This window comes from Stigmatopora argus, chromosome 10 (assembly GCF_051989625.1).
Source record: "Stigmatopora argus isolate UIUO_Sarg chromosome 10, RoL_Sarg_1.0, whole genome shotgun sequence".
NCBI lineage: Eukaryota > Metazoa > Chordata > Actinopteri > Syngnathiformes > Syngnathidae > Stigmatopora > Stigmatopora argus.
Window position 1 is genome coordinate 494,862 of NC_135396.1, and position 20,488 is coordinate 515,349.

The window sequence follows — 20,488 nt, forward strand, 5'->3', positions numbered from 1 at the left end:
AAATGACTTCTTAAAAAAGAAAAATACAACAAGAACAGAAAAAACATTTATTTCACATCAGGACATTCGTGAATGTCGACAGCTGCACTTTGTTGATATGATATTCCAAGAAAGTCATACAAACGACACCAAGGATGGCACGTGGAAAAGAAGACTTTTCAAAATAAAAGCCACACCACACGATCCAAAAAAAGTGGGAAAAGGCATTTTTCCGAACACTCAAAAAGGAAATAAATAATTAGAACTAAACGATCACGAGAAAAGTCCCCGAGAGGGAAGATATGTGTTGTTTTGTTTGTGTTTTTGTTTGTTTGTTTGTTTGAACACTGTACAGTACATCTTAAAAACATGAAATATAATACACGTTCCGTCCGGATGTCGACACGGCGGCTTGCCTACATTGCGCTTGGTTATATGGCACGGACTGGACTCTTTGCCTTCCTTCCTTCCTACTCGTCGTCCTCTTCTTCGTCTTCGTCCTCATCCTCGTCCTCCTCGTCTTCATCTTCGTCGTCGTCGTCGGCCACCACCACCGCCGCCGCCGCCGCCACCGTGGCCGAGCCGGAGTCCACTTTGCCCTTGGTGCGGTAGGCCACGATGTCCTGCCGCGTGAGGAGACAGCGTGTCAAAAGTCTTCACACCCGCGGACGCCCACGCGCGAGCGATGGAAGGAGGATGCCATCCTTTTTTGCCAGTTACCTTGTCGTACTTCTCCTTGAGCTTGGAGCCCTTCTTCTCGTAGGGCTGCTTGTCCTCCGAGGACAAGCCATTCCACATCTCGCCCAGCTTCTTGGCCGTGTCGCCGATGGACAGGCCCGGGTGCTCGCCCTTCACCTTGGGTCGGAAATCGGCGCAGAACAGGAAGAACGCCGACCTGCGGGTGCCAAAAAATGGGAAAAACATTTTTCCGCCTGATTCCTACCTTCAAAAAAGTGCTACAAAACTCTTTTTGATGACGTTCTTGTACGTCTTACTCACATGTGTCAATCTCAATGCCCGCCATATCATTTTACGTGGCCCGTGAGAGCTTTAAAAGAGTGCTTTGACCAAAAACTACATTTCCCACAATGCCTGTCGACTATGATGACCGCCAAGTGACGGCGCAGCGCCATTACCTCATACAGTCTATGGCACAGGTGTCAAAGTGGCGGCACGTGGGCCAAATCAAGTAAATGATGAGTGCCAACTTTCTGTTTTATGATGAAATTCAAATGAAGATTGTAGTTTATTTCCTGTATTTCCTCATTTTAAATCAATAATTGCGAAAATTTGTACTCATTTGAATGTCCAAAAATGATCAATCGATTAGCACGATGGAGAAAGCTGTCAATTTATTAATCGATTCATTTTGGCTGCCTAGTTGGAAGACATAACGGCCCTCCGGATGTCATCGAAACTATCATGTGGCCCGCGACAAAAAAATGAGTTTGACACCCTTGGTCTAACTTGTAGCCCATTCATTTAGAAAATATTAAAAACCTATAATAGCTACATATATATATATATACACATACACATACATATACACATACACATACATACACACACACATACACATACACATACATATATATATATGTATATGTATATATATACATATATATATGTATATGTATATATATATACATATATATATATATATGTATATGTATATATATATATATATATATATATATATATATATATATATATATATATATATATATATATTTATATATATACACATATATATATTTATATATATATATATATATATATACACACACACATATATACTATAACTACATATGTCAATATAGAGATGTGAACCGGGCGCCCCGGCGGCTGCGTGGTTAGTGCGTCTGAGTTTACAAGTGCTACGCGATTGGACGTCCGTCATCGTTTTTGACGCTAAAAGACAAAGTTATTAGAAAGGTGTTCTCACGGTGGTCTCTTGGGAGCGTTGGGGTCCTTGAAGCGCTTCATCTTCTGGCCCTTGGGCGGGATGTAGTTCTTCATCTCCGCCTCGTAGCGCACCTTATCCTGCTTGGCCCTGTCTTCGAATTTGCCCTTCTCCTTGGGGGACATGGTCTGCGGACGCAATATCCGGACAACACGGCTCTCAATCCCCGATCAACCAGTCGGGACTAAGTCGTCCTTACCTTCCATCGCTCGGAGCATTTCTTGGAAAACTCGGCAAAGTTGACACTGGCGTCGGGATGCTTCTTCTTGTGCTCCTCTCGGCACGTTTGCACAAAGTAAGCGTAGGAGGACATTTTGCCTCGGGGCTTTTTCGGATCCTTCCCCATTTTCTTCTATGCTGAGCGCACAAGAAGGAAAAGAGGGGGGAAATAACGGGATGAGAGCGGAACAGATCGGAAAAACGGGCTATGGGGATTGATGCGTATACATTTTAAGATTTTTTTCACTTCGTGGAGTGTCGCTATTTCAGTGACCTCACCAAGAAAAGAATAAAGCGGGGGACTTATTGAGCCCTCCCTGGGGGCGCCATAAAAATATTCTCTTTTTGATGATTATTGAAATAATTCATCGAAAATGAGTAGTATTAGAGTTCCATACCATTTCTAGTTCAATTTTTCTCAGCGGATCATTTTTGTTCCAATGTTAAAATGTCAAGCCCATGAGTGGACTCATTGCAAAATGACTATCAAAATAATGCTTTATAGTGGTCTTATTTAAGATTCACGTCTCGTTTTGAAGAACACTGTCATTTTGTGAACGAATAAAAAAAATATGAAAAACTGTTTTAAAACAGAGATGTATAGCGAGACAGTAAAAAAGAAAAAAATACCAAGATTTTGCGAATACTACATACTGAATTTGGTGGGACTAGACACCGGAAATATGCAAATGAGCTCCATGTCTGACCGGGGGCTGTCTTTGTCTATTGTTTTAATGAAGCCGGAGGGCGGAGAAAGGAAAAGACGTGTCTGGGTGAATGACTAATGAGCTTTTGTACATTCAAACAGTCGAAGCTGCATTATTTAAACTATAATTGAAAGCAACCGGTCGCTGTCGAGGAAACACGCCGTTATTACTGTCAGGGTAAAGTTGTCAACGAATACATTAATACGGGGCTTGTTAGCCGTGCTAACCACACTCATTTAAAATGGCCGAGCAGGGCAATGGCTAAGTGGTCCTCGGGGAAATTGGGGGAGTTTTTTTCTGGCAAGCCGCATAATATACAAATTAAACGGGAGAGTCTACTTTTATAGATGTTGGACGGTAAAATATATATAGTGAGCGGTGGGAACGGAATGGCAAAGGGGCTGGCCGGCCGGCTTTGACAGCACGGTATATTAGCATTAGCTCCGCCCTTTAGCATTAGCGTTCGCTTTGTGTCCTCCATAGCGTTGAATCCTACTGAGGTTCTAGGCGGGACACACTCTGCTGCAACGATTGGCTCAGCGGAAGGGCGGGCTTTCCCTGGTATGCGGCAGCCAACCGTATTACAGTGGTGCGTGCGTTGCAACCAATGATATTAGAGCGGGGCGTGGGCTGCCTAGAAATCCCGTGGCTTTCTTGACAAGGCGTCCTGCGGGCTCGTTAGCGTGCCTAGCTAACCATTAAAATGGCTAAGCGTTGGTTCAAGCTAACGGTAGGCCGCAGGCCCTCCTCACTTGTAGCACACCCACCGGTTCCGCACTTAAGAAACGCGTAAAACCAGATATATAGCGACGACGACAGGGCACGCTTCTTAAACGTGCCACGTTTTACATTCTCCGGCTTTTAGCCGTCCGAGCTTGTCCCGACAGGGCTAACGTAGCGGGCTCGAGCTCGGAGGTTAGCCCTCCCTTGTCACGATTGCGGACCGACGCTGACCCACGGCGCGTGTCGACATTGGGAGGAGTCATTCGTCACCCCACGCTGCGTGGATGAAATGGCCTCGACTCTCGTCACTAAATCGGGGGAAACAAAGACACGCCGAAGCTCCCGGTAAGATTCGCACCGACTACTACGCTAGCATCGCTCCCCGTCGCTGTCATTCAAGTAAGTTCATCCTTTTTCCCCCCTCACGCATCGCATCGCATCGCATCTCATCTCATCGCGTGGACGCACGCTCGCACCGACAAACCAACGGCGCTCCACTCTCGGCGAAGACATCCAACAAGTTGGAGACAAGAGAAAGATGGACCTACCGGAATTGGAGCGCGTACGCGTGAGTCGTCTCAGACAATGGGACAAAAAGCACGATGTGAGTGCGCAATGATGATGATGATGATGCTCGCGTGTTTATCCTGATTGTCGGGAAGCCCTGCAGCCGGCGGACATTGGCTGCCGCCGAGCCCCCCGCGAGTGTCTAATTGGGCAAGCGGCCACTTGCACCGGCGGGACGCTTGGTTGGTTGGTTGACTCCGACGGGACGTGCTGGCGCTAAACTTGAATAGCAGCAAAATGGCACACTTGGACGAGAAGCCGCCACCACCACATCAGCATCCACATCAGCATCCGCATCAACATCAGCAGCATCAGCAGTACGTGCCCTGACTTCAATGCACAGGTGAGTAGAGGAGCAGACATTTGGACCCAAGAGGAGGTCCATGTTTTAAAATTCAATCAATAAAAATACACCAAGAGCAAAAATCCAATATGTGCATTTTTTTTTAGATTAGCTTAGATAACTTTATTCATCCCGTATTCGGGAAATTTCACTGTCACAGTAGCAAGAGGGTGAGAATACAGACACAGTAAAATACATTTTAGACAATAATAAATAGGTAATTAATAAATAAATCTACATTTAAGACTGCATACAGCTCTGTGAGGGTAGTAATTAGTATTTGTTTTTTAATGGCTTAGGTAGAGGAGCGGGTACTATCTCTACTCAAGATGTACTTTCTTATTTCATTTTTCTTTTTAATTAAAGGAAAATTCATGAATAGCTAAATTTGTATTGCTGTATTTTTTAAAATGTAATTAAGATGGCGCACAGCTGCTTTAGAATAGTAATAGTATTTTTTTATTTGGGTAGCTTAGGTAGAGTAGCAGATATTTCTACTCAAGATGAGATCGTTTGTTTTTTTAAATGACTTCTCTATATTTTTAAAACCATTATTTCATCCATTCCAAGATATTGCATTTAATATGGTAGATGATCAGATATTGTATTTACTTTTTCATGTATATATATGTTAAATGTCAATTCAGGCTCATGAAAACATGAAATGAAAAAATTCCGTTCATTTTTGGGAGATTGGAGCATTCTCCCGAGATGAATTGGCCTCCTAAATTGATCTTGGCTTCCAGCGCATAGACTGGTTCCTGTTATTTGTAGACAATGGCACGCTAGCGAGTGCTGCAGCTGCCGCTGTTATCAAAATATTTGTTTTTCCTTTGAAGCGCCGCTCATAATTCACGTCATCTTGAGACGGCAGCCCGCCTTCATTAGCATCTTTAAAATTGAAGCCTGCCTCCGCGCAAAGGAATCCATCTCAGAAGGGTTGCTACGAGTTACCCGCCTGCAAAATAAATCAAGGCTACAATGCTGCCTCGGTGGCAATAAAGCACACACGTGCTTTTAACTCATCCACTGACTTTGATTGCCATAGACGCCAAATCCTGGCATTGAGTGATAGTTTCAGTGCCAATGGCCGTGATGGTTGGAATGAGGATTTTCCCTGTTTTATTATTATTATTTTTTCAATTCAACCCTTTTGGGGACAGTGGTGACGACAGGGGGCGTCTATTCAAAAATTGGCACTAGCTTAGCAATTTACCGCCAACTCACGCCAAAGCGCGTGTTGTGGTATTTGATAAAAGAGGCAGATGTTGCCGTCATTGGCAGAGAGTTAAATTGTGCGAGGTCCCAAAATACAAAAATGACAAATGCCATTTCCAGAGCCAAATACCCATTCTGTCAATTTATTGCAATTTGTTTTAATTATTTGTTTGCAGCTTTCATTTTTAAATTGTCTTTGTTTCTATCACACGTCTTGATTTGCATTTTTAATGTACTTATCACAATTTAAATGATTTATTCTAGTACTGCTCTCATTTCATTTAAAATAATTTTCTGTATTATTTTGGCTACAGCACCCCCGCGACCCTCATGATGATATGCAGTTAGAAGAATGAATAATATAATCTATTCTATTATAAAATGGGTTAAGTTCCAGACAGAACTTAAAATGAATGAATAATATGAATGTCAAATAGGGCCTCCAAACTTTGTCCCGTGGGCCACAATTGGCCCCTCCACCGCACTTTTGAGACCACTGGGCTCTAGGAATGTAATAAAACATCCTAATCCGTGCATGAGGTTGAAAAAGTTTCCAAAAACAACAACCAAACAAACAGACAAAAACAGCCCATAAGAACAACATGGACCTTTCACCGCAATCGATCCATCATGCCTTTTATCTTTTCTCTTATTTGTAGTGCGCTGCCAGTTTCGGCCTGCCAGAGGGCGCTAGTGTGCCGTGGCCTCCCGGTGACGATGCCGCCCACTGCCACGAGAAAAGCGAAGCAGAAGCTCCACTCCTTCGTTTCTACCCTTCGGCGCTGGCGTCCGCGTCCCGTCCTCCTCCTCCTCCTCCTCCTCCTCCCACCTCCTCCTCCTCGTCCTCCTCCTCTTCCTCACATGTACCCGGCGGCACGGCGAAGGTAGCCCCCGACACGGCGAGCAGCCTCCGCGGAGCCAGCGCCGAGGCCGACCGAGAGCGCGGCCACCATGGCTGGGAACCGGCGACACGTCGCGGGCTTGCTGCTGCTTTCCCTCGGTGAGTCTCCCTCCTTCCCTCCGCCTGCACTTCGCCCTCACTTGGGTACTTTTTTGTGTGGGTCCGCATTGTTGTTGTTTATCTTCCAAACGTTCAAATAAGGCGTGGCGCTTCCACCAAAGACCTTTCGAAAGTTTTGAAAGGGCTCAAATGTTCTTTGAAAAGGATAAAAGACACCGCAACCGGTGTTGTCAAGCAACCAAACAGTGGACTCACTAGCTTAAATGCAAATGACTACGTATATAGTTTCTCTTCGCTTTACTTTTCTTTTCCTCCATACTAGGGCTGACGGATTCGATTATTTTTGTTATCGTTTGCGTCGAGTCGGCGACGAGTCGACTAATTAGCCATTGATACTGTCAATTTGACAGTAATGGGCGTCCAATCCGGTTCGTTCAACCATTGAAATTCACAGCAGCAGCAAGACTTGTTTTAACGAATGAACTCTTATCTACCGAAATGTTGGTGGTGGATCCAAGCATTTCTGTTGGGAGTGCTGGCAACGAATGGCCTCCCACTTCAAATGGATTGGACGCCGACTTGTCATAAACACATTTCAATTCTTAGGAAAAGGAAAATGAAGTCATACCTTGCAGTACTATTACAATAAAATACAAATATGGAGTAGGGTTCCCGCAAATACAACGTTAACACATTTTTTAAAACTAGAACCAAATGATCTTATTATTCTTTTTAGTGAAATGTGCATATTTTCTTCAATTTTTGAGAGGAATTGACGGTAGTGCGTGAGCCCGAGCTCAATTTAAGTGCGGAGCGTGGCGCTAAAGTGGGTCGCCATTGCACTGGAGCACAGCTGCGTCCACGCAAGAGCGCGCCCGAGCACAGCGCCACTGGAGCCGCCGCGCTCACCAATGGCCGCAAACGCCACTGGAGCAGATAATATGACGATTAGGGATGTCCCGGCCCGTGGCGGATTTTTTTTGCACGCCACTCCAGCCCGAGTTACCCGATTTTTCTGTCTCTGCCCATACCGAGTCCCCATCAGATACCCCAGGGGGGAAAAATATCACATCCAAATATGTATTTCTTTTCCTCAATGTGAACAAACTGATCCAAAATGAAAACCGTAGAAGAGGCTTATTAGCAAAAACGTTTTTAATTTGCAAATCGGTTGCGCGGCACAAAACAAATAATGCTTCAACATTTGCTTCTAATTAGTCCAATGTGATAAATGAATGATCCTGATTTATTTGTTGTCTTTGTTCTGCAAAGTTTGTTTTCTCAACGTTTTCTTATTGGCTCCCGCCGGCCCTCCCACATCAAATGGATTGGAACGCCACTGCCGTGGCAGTCACCAAGTAAATAGCAGGCGCTTTATATTCATCCAATAAGTGAATGCATTGACCTTAATGGGAACGTTGCCCCTACCAACATGGCCGCCCTGAGGCCATTTAGGTAGGGGCAGTGGAAGCTCTTTCCCGTTAATTGAATTTCGTTTATCACGAGTAGACGTCCAATCCATTGAAAGTGGAATAAACATTTAGTAATTACTGCAAGACCTTTCACTCCCCGGTAGAAGGGATGTGGTTTTTTTGTATTTGTTTTTTTTTCCCCCCATGAAGTCCTAATCCAATTAGATGTTTCTTTCCGTTCAATTTGCTGCCTTTCACCTCCAGCTTAAGCGTGCGGCAAAAGTCTTTTTTTGAAGTCAACTGGGGTCTCTGAAAAATAGATGAGATTCCTTCTGGGCGTTAGCAACCCCATCTGACCGCGAGAATGCTAAATCGGCCCCCGGCGGGGAAATGCGTTCGGTCTTCTGGGAGCCTTTTTTTATTTTATTAGAAAGCCAACGACCTCCGAGTAAACGTCTGTCGGAGAAGCGGCGCTTTTATGTCTTGATCAACATTGCCTCCCTCCCGGGTGGCTCTCTCTTTCTCTCTGCCGGCGAGTGCGCCGCTTTTCTGCTTTCTCGAGGTAGGCGGCTAATAGAGGTCACCGTCGTCGCCAGCGCTACGGATGACCGGCCTTGGCGTAAAGTCTGATTTATTAACCGGCGGTGGCGGCAGTCGGCTTCTTTATTTTTTTTCCCCTGGACGCGTCGATTTCCGCAAAAGCTCTCGGGGGAGGCCAGTTTGTCCCGGGATCGATGACGCCGTGATTGGAAAGCAATGGTGCGTGGCGTCGTGGCGACGTGATAGATGGCGCAAAGTCACCTCAGAAGCCGCTCTCGTTGAAACATTCTATTTGGCGTCTTAAACCCGCACCGTTATTTAAGGACTCCTGCAAAATGGCTGCCTTATTTAAAAAATAAAAATTGCCTATGCGTGGCCAATCAAATTGAGCTTGCTTCAAATCAAAATGGCTGATTTGGTGTGTTTTTTGGGCTTTGGTTATTGCAGACTTAGGATACATTTCCACCAAATGTCATGTTAGCAACAGGTTTTTCCGTAGCTATTTTGAGCCAAAATGGCTGACTTTCATTGTATTTTCAGGGATGGCCACTTGAGGCATTTTTCCGGGTCTCTTATTGATAAACAAACTAACCAAATCAAACCAGTTTTGGGGGCTGAGCACAAGTCCACTCTGTCTCAAAATGGCCGACCTCCCCTTGTCTTTTCCAGCATGCTTCTTGAGACTTTTTGGTCCGTCTCCTTAATGGACACACCCACAAAATGTCAAGTTCCCACACTAACGAGCTTAAGGGGCTGAATTTTCCAAACCGATCAAAACATACAAAAAAACAAAACAAAAAAAACATCGTTTCCACTGATCTAAAATGTCCAATTTTTCTCTGTCCCTGCAGGTCAAATGGTGTTAGCTGCCGGCGGCTCTAAAGAAGCCTACCAGGTAAGTGTCTTGCATCTTTGGGTTTTAGTTTAGGGTTTTATTCATGGACAATTGTGTTAAAACTGAAATAATCCGCCGGGAAACAAAAGTTTGTTGAATGTCTAAACAAAAAACGATGGCATTTTTGGGCGCTTTGGCTTTGTGGTCCTCCCTCGAGCTTCTCTGCTTGTATTTTATTTATTTTTTAGCCTTCCTCGCTAAATAATGAACGCTTTGCATCTAGGGTTAGCCGTTAGCGTGTTGACGGTAAACCTCATTTCCAAGCTTGTTGTCACGGTCGAAACGGGGAACAAATTGCCTCCATCTTTTTTTTAACCGCATAAAACTAACTTGACGGCATTAGACGTCCAATCGCGAGTAAGCTAAAGAAGTTAATCGCTCACCGAATCCCCATCCATTTGAAACGGATTGGAACGCCATCGACGTGTTGTCTCGTTTTGAGCCCTCCGCTAACCGAGAGCGGCTTTTTACGCGACTTGCTCCATCTGGTGTTAAAGCTCAGTATTGCAACGTAGCCTGAATGGAAGCTTCTCTTGCGCGGGCCATTTTCCGTGCAATTTTGGTTTGGAGAAGCTTGCTTGAAATGCACATTTCCTGCTCACATTCCTCACTTGAAAGTTGGAGCCGGTAGCCATTGATTGCGACCTTTTCCAGGTGGGGAACAAAATAAAACAAACAATGAGTCCAGTTTGGGACCTTGGCTTGTTGCTTAGTGACCACGGAATGGCATTTCAAGCATTTATTTCTTGGGCGCACAGGAGCTTAATTCTCGTTTACTTCCGGATAGATGGCTTGGACATTCATTAAACCTCCTGCTATTTTGCTCAGACAACTACACACACACTCACACACGCTAGTGACGATTTCCTCGACAAAAATCAACGTTGGGGCACGTGGACACCGTGGAAAAAGTGTCCAAAAAAGCGCGAGTGGGCCTTGGTGGTCTTCATGAACGCTGAGCTTATTAGCCTCGTCAAATTTGGCAAATGAGTCTAGCTTTTAATCTCCATGTGGCAACGCGCGTTTTCTTTTAATCACCCGAATTGGAATCGCAATCAGAAGCGGACGCGGACGCGGGCCCAACATCTGCTCGCTCGCCTTTCATTCCCCGTGAGAACTTCAATCTTCACTTTTTCTTTTTTTTTGCGCCTTCATCTTATAAATTGTTTTAATGAAATAGGATGGAAAAATTAAATAGGCATTTCTTTTTTGTTTTCATCATTCATTTTCAACATCGTTGGGGGTGCTGGAGGCTATTTCAGTTGACTTGCATACTCGATTGGTCGCCGAGCACAAATAGACAGACCGCCTAACGCCCGCTCGCCAGCAAGACTCGTCCAAGTGGCTTTTTTAAAAACAAATTATTTTTATTGAGTTAAAATATGAAAATACAGATGAAAAATATGTTTAATTATTCATTTTTTTTTATTTTTAAAATTCGTTTTTTACTTTTAATTGGAAAATGTATTCCATTTTCTAAAATGGATAAAAACAACTATTAAATGTATTTTCAAAACTTATTCTTTCCTGCAAAAAATATTTATAAAAAAATGAAAAAATATTTACATTTAAAGGGATCTAGACCACATGTGTCAAAGTGGCGGCCCGGGGGCCAAATTTGGCCCGCCGCATCATTTTGTGCTGCCCGGGAAAGTCGATCATGAGTGCCGACTTTCTGTTTTAGGATCAAATTAAAATGAGGAGTATAGATGTATATTAAATTTCCTGATTTTCCCCCTTTTTTAAATCAATAATTGTCATTTTTTAATCCATTTTTCACTTTAATGATCAAAAAGTTACCGTTGAAACGACGTCCTTTTTTTGCGAGTGGCCTCCTCCTCCTCCTCCTCCTCTTCCTCCTTCCTCCTTCCAACTCATGTCGTTTGTCACACTTGATCACCAAAGCAGCTTTATGGCGCCCCGTGTAATTACGTGCATCCCGTCAAGGTAAATTAGGGCCGTAATTTGGTAGGTGGAGCGAGGCAGTCCGTAACCGTAGCAACAAGCAGCACTCCCAACTTTCCCGGAGCGCAATACTTTTGTCGGCTCACTTGGTGAAAATTATGCCATTTGCATCTCATCTGACAGAGCCGAGCGTCCATTCGCTAAACGGATTGGACGCCTAGCCACAGAGCAAAGTCAAAGCCGACGACTGGGCTTTGTGACGTGGCCTAAAAATTAGACGGACGCAAAGTTGTTGTTTTTTTTCCCTCCGTGGCCAGCCTCTTATTATTTTTTTGTGCAAAACGTCCTAACAATTGTTTCTGCGTGAGCCCATTTTGAAGGTTAGGCATTTTTCCCCAGCCTGGCGGTTGCCCCGGGCAACCAGACTCTGACCACCGTCAACAATTTTCTCCGCTCCGGTGGCTTTTTTCTGGCCGCTCGGCTCACCAGTCCGCTTCTTTCCTCTTCAAAATCACATTTCGGTTATTTGAATCCTCCTCCTGCTTTTTGGTGGTCATTATTTCTGACAAAAACCAAAAGCTCACGCCATTTGCACTTCAAAATCGTCGCAAAATTTCAGGCCTGTCAAAGTTTTTCGGGGAAAAAATGGACCAAAATGTCCAATCTCTCCATTTCCAGCCGTTTTTTTCCCACCTAATTTATAGCTTCATTACCTATTAAAATGCTTAATGACCATATAGTAACATTCCAGAATAAACCCAACAATCCCCAAGAAATTCTCTTCTCCAGTGAGACCTGTTTTGACATTTGTTTTTCCTTTTATTGACATAAAGTGCAAGAATTGAAAGTCCAATCAGTGGCCATTCATTTTCCCTCCCCTGCCCAGGCCACGACACCCCGACACACGGACGGACGGCAAAGATGCAACCTTGAGTAAATCTTGCCGTCAGCGTATCTGGAGCTAACGCGACCTGACAAACGATAAAAAATCCGAGATTGGGGATTTCGTACCTCATGGAATGGACCGGCGTCGCCGTCCGATGATTCCGACGTGTCGTCCGCCCAGATTTGCCGCTCGATGGCGTCTCGTCTGCCGGCAAAGCCGGTCAGCTGACCAAAAGAAAAAGGAAGACGCCGAGTATTTATAGCTCCTGCGACGGCTCGCTGGAAAAGCAACCAAAAAAAAAAACGTCTCACTTGGAGGGACAGCGTCCGCCAAAAGTGACCATTTTCGATTCATCTCGTTATCAGGTCAGAAAGATTGAATCCATAATTTGATAGATTCATTTGATGACTTTTTCATTTCTCATTTGAAGCCAAAGAAAAAGTTGAGTTTCATTTCATTTTGAAATGAATCTAAAGGAAAAAAAACATCTTAAAATCCTTAGCCGTATTTGTAGTCCTGCATCTCACATTCATCTCATTTTGATATGAATACATTCAAAAGAAAAAGTATTTCAAAAATCAATATTTAATAGATGAATCTGTTCAACTCGACCCGTACCTTTAATCTCATTTGCGATGACTCAAAACAACCCGGCCCACAAATATTGATGTAATATTAATACGATGACATTTGAAGAAATAATTTCACTTTTTTTAAATCACATAAAGAAACCATGATGATCTGTTGGCAACGTGGCTAACCAGTAAATAATCTTCCTGGTCCCAATTCCTCTTCGCAGGCATCCATATTCATTAACAATGTTTTTGTTTTGGGGAAAATGTCGAGTTTTTGTTTTGTTGTCTCTTCTGCGGCTCAATAATTAAAGCGCCTTTTTTGTGTGTGTTTCAGAGCGACAAAGAAAAGCCACATGGGATTTCCGCCAGGCAACTGGGTAAGTAAGTTTCATCAGAAAAAGAAAAGAAAAGAAAAAAGCCCAAAGGAAAAGCTTTGTTCGACACCACCACCGATGTTGCGATAACACTTGGTTAAGCGTGTGCAAATGGGAACGCATTACATTTTAATCACGCCATGCGCTTCCACAATATTTGGCGCAGGAGGGCGGAGCCTCTTTCCGTCCGTTGGCTGCCGACCCTCCCGCTGTCAATCTTAGCCAATGACTTCAAATAAGGAAGAACCCGAAGATGAATTGCCCAAGCGACGTCCTCATTTTTGGGGCTAGTATGAATAGTGTTGTACCCTGTATTTTCGCTTGAAACACAGGGAGAAATAATCACTAGTGATTCCTTTTTGCTTTCTCAATGCAGCTTTACTGATATCTCTTTATCAACACAAAAAAACATAATATACAATTACACCCATACATACAGGGTGTCTCAAAAAAATGTACTCACTTCATCAATAATCGAATACCGATAAACGCTTTAGCATGTCACAATAGCAAGAAAGTTCTGACGGCAACGGACCATTGCGTGAATTTAAAAATGTTTTCTTTTCTGTCGGGCAGCCGTAGCGAAAATTTAAAGTCCCGATGCGCCGGCTCGCCATTTTGCCATTCCTCCGTTCCGAGATGACATTTCTAGGAAGGAGCTCTTCTAATTGCTCTGCTGGAGATCAATGCGCCCCATTGATCTCCTGAAAATGTGAGCCGGGCGGCAAAACGGCGGCCCAACGGCGGTCCGGTGTCAGCGTTTTGCTCGCACAATTCCGGGGATTGCACAATATCCCCTCGAGCAAATCTTTCGCCGGTTCGTGAGTTGAATATTTGTACATTTTGAATTTGTGGAGCGGCCTCTCGCTTGGAATGGATGGGACGCCGACTGTCTGTCTGTCTCTTTGCTTGGCGTGCAGGTGTGGAGGAGGTGGTCTTTGTGATCCAGAGTCAGAGCAACTCCTTCCACGCCGGCCAGGCTCACAAACGGCGAGAAGATTTACTCCGCCAAGCGCTCGCCGCCTCTCAGGTGGGCGTCCTTTCAAATTTGGAGGAATCTCAATAGACTCGTTTGTCCGACGGAACGCTCGATGGAGGCGCTCACTTTGAACGGGGCCTCCCTCCCTCGCTTTCTTTCTTGTTTGTTTTGTCAGAAAGCTCCGGTGGTTTTGCTGCTTCACACTTTGTCGGACAACGAAGGCGATTGGAGCATCCTTCCTCTGCTGCCTTAGTGAGTCAATTCGCCTTTGCGTTTTCATGCTTTTCATGGCTCGGATGGGCTTCAGTATTCATTGAAATTTTGGTTGATTAGCTTTGTGGTACTCGGACGATTCGCCGAAAGACGTTTGGCCACGGACGTTTCGCCGAAACGGGATTCGCACGCTCGCCCCGCCCCTGGATCGTGTGTCTACATGTTTTTAAACCTCGGCTCGCGGGCCATACACGTCCCGTTACAGATAACATTCATTTAGGAATAACAAGGGCATGTACTGCCCCCCGCTGGACATATTTCTAAATACAAGTACGTACTACAATGTGCTGGGAATTTTTTATATTTTTTATTTTATCCTTGCGTTTAAAGTAGTAGCCATTTTGAGATCACGCAGAACAGTAGGTGACAGAAGAAATAGAGAAAATGAAGTAGTAGTAACAGTAAGTACTACTGTAATGAAATTGTAAATCAGAACAGAAATCCTACTCCAGAAAATTTACACCAGCATAGAAAACGTTGAGATTAATCTTTGAATGAAGGTTCTCAGCAAATCATTTTGAATATATATTTCCTAAAATAATGGGAAATTATTTAAAATTAAACTAGAAGTAAGTGTGTTCCATGGCATTTTCAGGTATTGTTCTCTAAGCCCCGCTCTAGTCTGTCCAAGGCACTTAGAATTTCACACAAGTCTTCTAGTGTTGATTTTTCTCAGTGACAGACATCTATCCCCAGCTTTGATAAATTACATTGCGTGTCCAAATGGCTACTACTTTAAACGCAAGGATAAAATAAAAAATATAAAAAAATTGGCAGCACATTGTAGTACATACTTGTATTTAGAAATATGTCCAGCGGGCGGCAGTACATGCCCTTGTTATTCCTAGATAAATGTTATCTGTAATGGGCCGTATATGGCCCGCGGGCCGAGGTTGAAAAAAATGTACACACACGATCCGGGGGCGGGGCGAGCGTGCGAATCCCGTTTTGGCGAAACAGCCGTTCGGCGAACTGTCCGTCGGCCAAACGTCTCTCGGCCAAACGTCTCTCGGCCAAACGTCTCTCGGCCAAACGTCTCTCGGCCAAACGTCTCTCGGCGAATTGTCCGGTCACGTAGCTTTGTACGTATGACATTTCCAGTCCCTGCCAATCGTCTGTCTTTACAGAACTACTACGTACGTATTTTGTGTCGAAAACAAAAGAAGCAATTTTTTTTCCAGCCATTGACGTGAAAACAAATGAAAATGTTGAAAGTTTAGTTTTTTTGTCCCGCCATTTTAAGCGAGCGGGACCATTTGTTTTGAAATGCAACGTTAATCAACGTGTCGTCAGTTTGTCCAGCACCTTCGGGAAGAATTCCTCCTGGATGCTGTTCCTGGAAGAAGACACCCACGTGGAGGTGGGCCGCTTGCTGGGCGCGCTGGCCCACTTTGACCACCAAAAAGTAAGTGGCCCGCCCACCCGCTTCTTTCCCGAAAAAGAAGCGAGCGTCGTCGGGTACAAAGCATCCGCCCAATTAGGCGCTCGGCGAGTCGGCGCCGCCGCCGTCGCCTCGCGCTAATTAAAAAAGTCTCCCGGCTGGCGGCAAGATTTTCCTACCTTCTTATTTTTGCCGGCGACGTGAGCGGCGTATTGATGTGGGAGTCGCTGTCGAGGCACTTCTTCTCCAAAGGCTCCATTTCCAAGTTTGGCTTGACAAAATCCGTGTCAGCCGTCCTACTTTTTTTCCTCGCTATTTCGGTCAAAGACGGAGGCGTTCCGCTCGACTCAAATCAATCCGACGGCACAATTGGATTGTCTTTTTTTTTTTTGCCATCCATTGACGTCCACGGTGTGACATCCTCCCAGGAATGGTTCCTGGGCAAGCCGCTCCGCGACCACGAGTCCACCATCATCCATCACTACGCCTTTGCGGAGAAGCCGTCCGTCTTCGCCTACCCCGACTTCTCGGCCGCCTGGGCCTTGAGCGTCCCCCTGCTGGTCCGGTCAGTGTCCGTCCGTGGGCGCTGAGGAGAGAGAGAAAGAGGATGCTCACCGACATCCCGATTTTTTTTTTCCAAGGCTCGCCGACAAAGTCCAGCAGCGGCCGCCCGAGTCCGACTTTACCATCGACCTGAAACACGAGGTCAGTGGCGCTTGTTTTTCTTTTGAAAAGACCTTTGGTCGGTGCAGACTAGCGCCGGTCGATTGTGACTGACGGGTGATTGTGATTGGCCCTCTGCGGCATTTTTGAAAATATTGAAGCGCTACTCAAATCTCCATCCGCCATTCATTTGAACCAATTCTGTTTTGTTTAAGGCACTTAATTTTCGTACAATTGGTCTTTCCACTTTTTTTAAAATTTCATATTAATTTAAGGAATAAAACAGGTGTCACTTTGTTAAATTGTCATTTGAAATTTGTAGTCATTTTGTTTTAGATATATTTGTCATCTGCACGGATCTGAAAAATAGCTTTCATTACCATCATTGTCATTTCAGGGTTTTTTTCTACAACAAAGAAAGCTTTTCGCTTTGCCTAGTCATCATTTGCCTAGTTTTTGTTTTGTTTTTGTTTTTTGGTCACACTATTTTTCCTATCAGTTCAAGTGTGACTTGAATTTATTAATTTATTAATTTATGCCATGCTAAGCTATGCCATGCTAAGCTATGCCATGCTAAGCTATGCCATGCTAAGCTATGCCATGCTAAGCTATGCCATGCTAAGCTATGCCATGCTAAGCTATGCCATGCTAAGCTATGCCATGCTAAGCTATGCCATGCTAAGCTATGCCATGCTAAAGGCAGCTGCGTGTGACGATGTTATATATTTCTTTTTCGTGGCAGGTGGCCTTGTACATTTGGGACAAAGGCGCGGGCCCCCGGCTGACGGGCGTCCCCCAGCTGTGCACGGAGCCCGAAGGCTCCCCGCGGGCGCTGGGGGCCTGCGCCACCGCCCTGAGACGCCCGCCGTTCCCCTGCGTGAGTATCCCAGCCAGCGGCTCGGAATTTCCACGTCCCTGCGCTTTTCTTTTTTTGCCGACAGGGGGAGCCGGTGAAAAAGGAGGACCTCTTTGTAGCCGTGAAAACCTGCAGGAAATTTCACGTGGAAAGAGGTGAGCGACCATAGCAGCCTTTGCTTCTCCCTTCTCTATTGCATCGCTAGCTACCTTCATCGCGTGCTGCTAACCACTTTAGTCACTTTTTTAAACTTAATTTTGATTGTACATCCATCGTTTTAGGACTACTTATTGATGTGTGCACCTTCCGCTAAAGCTCTAAATGTCACTGTACTTGTAGGATGGCAATTAACATTTGATTGAATGTGCTTTTTGACGCAGTTCCCGTCATCAAGAAGACTTGGGAGCCGGACGCCGCCCACGTGGAATACTACAGCGACTACGCCGACCCTTCCGTTCCCACCGTGGATTTGGGGGTCCCCAACACGGAGAGAGGTGAGCGTGCTTTCCGACCCCCGTGGAATTGGGCCCGAGACCATTTGCGATGAGGGGAAATTGGGTGCAAGAAAATGCGGGAACCTGCCATGGCAATTGGCGATGGCGTCCCGTCCGTTTGAAGCAGTGACGAATGAATCCGTCCCATTATTTTCAGATTGACCGAGGAATTCCAAAGAACGATTGCATTTAAGGAAGACGGACGAGGCTGCTTTGGTCCCATCTGTCGCTTTTCCCCCGACAACCTGCGGCGTTATGCTAATAGCGCTTAGCCGACAACCTGCGGCGTTATGCTAATGGCGCCGAGCGGCCTCTCGCTCGCTCGCCTGTCTCTTCTCGTCCGTTTCTCGATATGCGAGCGAAGCGCCCGCCCGCCCGGGCGCGTATCGTTACCGGCTCGGCTCGACTCGGCGCGTGTCGAGAGTTGTCAACTCGAACGTTTGCCTTTCCGTGCATAATTCGCCGCCTTCAAAGGCAAACGTCAGCCCGGCGGGAAGATTAACACGATGGGAGGATTTAGGGATTTACAAATGCCGCTTCACCGTCAGCTTTTTTCCCCCCACTTGTATTGAGTTCGCTTTTTTTTATTTTATTTTATTTATTCTTGCCACTGATGGCGCTCCACGAGTTTAATGGACGTTACTTTCTTGGTCATTTTAGGCTATTTGTTACATTTACTTTGCGTCTATATCACGTGTCAAAGTGGCATCATTTTGTGTGGCCCGTGTAAAGTAAATGATGAGTGGCGACTTTCTGTTTTAGGATCAAATTCAAATGAAGAGTATAGATGTACCGTATTTTCACGACTATAAGGCGCACCGCATTATAAGGCGCACCCTCAATGGATGACACTTGGTCTATATATTTCTTTCTTTTTTTGTTGTTGTTTCAATTTCTATTATTTCATGTCATTTCATTGGCGTGTGTTGGAATATGCTTCCATAATGGCAGATGCTGAGAGTTCACCATGTGTGTATTGTCAGGTCACTGCGGGAAAACCTTCGCCATCCTCCAACGATTCCTAAGCGGCGACGTCCCTGACACCCAGTGGCTGCTCATCGTCGACGACGACACGCTCATCAGGTGCCGCCCTGAAGTTCGGAAACCATTCCCAAAATAGGAATTGGCCGTAGTAGTACCGGCAGTCGGCCTCAGGATGTCGCCATCCCCGCCGCTCAGTAATTGGCCAATTGTCCCCCCCACTGCCACCAACCGGTGTGTGAGCAATGCCAATGGAGATTGACAATTGAAAATAGCAGCGCACGACGCGCATCCGCACCCTTCCAAAAATAACCGTATGGCTAATCCAGATTGTTTTGTACACCGCACCCCCCACCCCCACCACCAAATGAACTGACATTGCTTTTTTTTTTTTTGTTTTGTTTTTTTGCGCAGCCTGCCCAGACTACGGCGCTTGCTAAGCTGCTACAGGGCGAGCGAAGCCGTGTATCTGGGCGAGCGCTACGGCTACGGCCTGGGCCAGGGAGGCTACAGCTACATCACCGGCGGCGGCGGGTGAGCGCCGTCCAAAAGTCTTTTGATGTCTACAACTTGAACGAACGCAACGAGCTGCGTTTCTGCCGAATACGCCGCGTCAGCAAAAGGTTCTTGAGCCGAGTGTCCCGTTTTGAGCGCTAATGTGGTCGCACCCGCAGGATGGCCTTCAGCAGGGAGGCGGTGACGCGCCTCCTGGCCAGCGGATGCAAGTGCTACAGCGACGACGCCCCCGACGACATGGTGCTGGGAATGTGCCTCAACGCGCTGCGCATCCCCGCCACCCACAGCCCGCTTTTCCATCAGGTGACTCACTCACTCACTCGCTCACCGGCGTTTTAATTCAATGACTCGCTCGTCGCCGATCGTTCCGTCTGCGACGCCGCCGTTTGAAATTAATTTTTTTGTCAAAAAATCGTGAATGCTAAAACGTTCAGCGGCCAAAAAATCTGCTGTAAAAAATGTCCTCTGTAAAAAATGTCATTCCATTCAAGTGTTGCATTCACAATATTTTAAAAAGTTATCATTTTTAGGCATTGAAAGCTTCTTTTTAAGTTTTAAAAAAAGGAACCATACAGTAACAATCCCAAAATATTTTTGAATTCATCTAAATCTGTGATCAAGGTTACAGTGATGAGCCTTTAATCCTACCCCCAAGTAAACTCTGATTGATGGTGGTGAAAAAATAACACATGCAAAAAATTTAGTGTACAAAACCGTCTTGCAAAATTTCAGTGTCAATCAATGAAATCCGGCAAAAGGCCACTTGGCGTGCATTGGTGAAGCTTTTTTGTAAATAAGGCGGCGCGGTGTTTGCTTCCCAGGCCCGGCCGGAGGATTACGCGGCGGATCTCCTGGCCCACCAGCTGCCCATTTCTTTCCACAAGCACTGGAACGTGGACCCCGTGGCCCTTTTCGACAAATGGCTGCGAGAAGAGCGGCCCCCCGCCTTGCCCAAAAGCGAGTTGTGAAAGGAAAGGAAAGGAAAGGAAGGTCACCACCCTTAATTTATAATCCATACCAATATCTATTTTCAAATAAATGGCCAATTTTTAACATTTGTTTTCTTGTTTTGATTTTT

The 20,488-nt window shown here is 45.4% G+C and overlaps 2 protein-coding genes across 8 annotated transcripts; one reads left to right on the forward strand and one right to left on the reverse strand.

Annotated features, from left to right (window-relative positions):
* Positions 1-33: 33 nt before the first annotated feature.
* On the reverse strand, positions 34-4,421 carry LOC144083141 (high mobility group protein B1-like). 4 transcript variants are annotated; one of them, XM_077610681.1, is made up of 5 exons: positions 4,140-4,421; positions 2,142-2,294; positions 1,925-2,070; positions 700-874; positions 34-602 (listed from the first exon to the last, which is right to left on the reverse strand). In XM_077610681.1, exons 2-5 carry the CDS (start codon positions 2,286-2,288, stop codon positions 450-452), a joined length of 621 nt encoding a protein of 206 aa, XP_077466807.1. In that variant the 5' UTR covers positions 2,289-2,294; positions 4,140-4,421; the 3' UTR covers positions 34-449. The 4 variants fall into 4 exon arrangements, with proteins under 4 accessions (XP_077466807.1, XP_077466805.1, XP_077466806.1 ...); XM_077610679.1 differs by having other exon boundaries at positions 2,142-2,299; positions 4,140-4,418; XM_077610680.1 differs by lacking the exon at positions 4,140-4,421 and adding an exon at positions 4,068-4,104 and having other exon boundaries at positions 2,142-2,299.
* Positions 2,922-20,463, forward strand: b3glcta (beta 3-glucosyltransferase a). Of its 4 annotated transcripts, none has more exons than XM_077610674.1 (18): positions 2,922-3,936; positions 4,101-4,195; positions 4,262-4,501; positions 6,379-6,719; positions 9,484-9,527; positions 13,228-13,270; positions 14,188-14,297; positions 14,422-14,498; positions 15,813-15,924; positions 16,329-16,465; positions 16,542-16,605; positions 17,306-17,440; positions 17,505-17,574; positions 17,800-17,913; positions 18,897-18,996; positions 19,309-19,428; positions 19,569-19,713; positions 20,232-20,463. In XM_077610674.1, the coding sequence occupies exons 4-18, from the start codon at positions 6,671-6,673 to the stop codon at positions 20,376-20,378; spliced, it is 1,467 nt and encodes a 488-aa protein (XP_077466800.1). In that variant the 5' UTR covers positions 2,922-3,936; positions 4,101-4,195; positions 4,262-4,501; positions 6,379-6,670; the 3' UTR covers positions 20,379-20,463. The 4 variants fall into 4 exon arrangements, with proteins under 4 accessions (XP_077466800.1, XP_077466798.1, XP_077466802.1 ...); XM_077610672.1 differs by having other exon boundaries at positions 4,101-4,159; positions 4,254-4,501; XM_077610676.1 differs by having other exon boundaries at positions 4,101-4,159; positions 4,254-4,501; positions 17,306-17,370; positions 17,507-17,574.
* The last annotated feature ends 25 nt before the right edge of the window (positions 20,464-20,488 follow it).

Bases quoted from the DNA above. Each gene is read 5' to 3' on its own strand.
- LOC144083141 (XM_077610681.1), bottom strand. From the start codon at position 2,288: ATGGGGAAGGATCCGAAAAAGCCCCGAGGCAAAATGTCCTCCTACGCT. The intron at 875-1,924 runs GTGAGAACACCT...TGGCACCCGCAG, and splicing joins AACGCTCCCAAGAGACCACC to GTCGGCGTTCTTCCTGTTCT. The intron at 603-699 runs GTAACTGGCAAA...CTCACGCGGCAG, and splicing joins TCAAGGAGAAGTACGACAAG to GACATCGTGGCCTACCGCAC.
- b3glcta (XM_077610673.1), top strand. From the start codon at position 6,671: ATGGCTGGGAACCGGCGACACGTCGCGGGCTTGCTGCTGCTTTCCCTC. The intron at 6,720-9,483 runs GTGAGTCTCCCT...CTGTCCCTGCAG, and splicing joins CTTGCTGCTGCTTTCCCTCG to GTCAAATGGTGTTAGCTGCC. The intron at 17,575-17,799 runs GTGAGCGACCAT...TTTTTGACGCAG, and splicing joins GAAATTTCACGTGGAAAGAG to TTCCCGTCATCAAGAAGACT.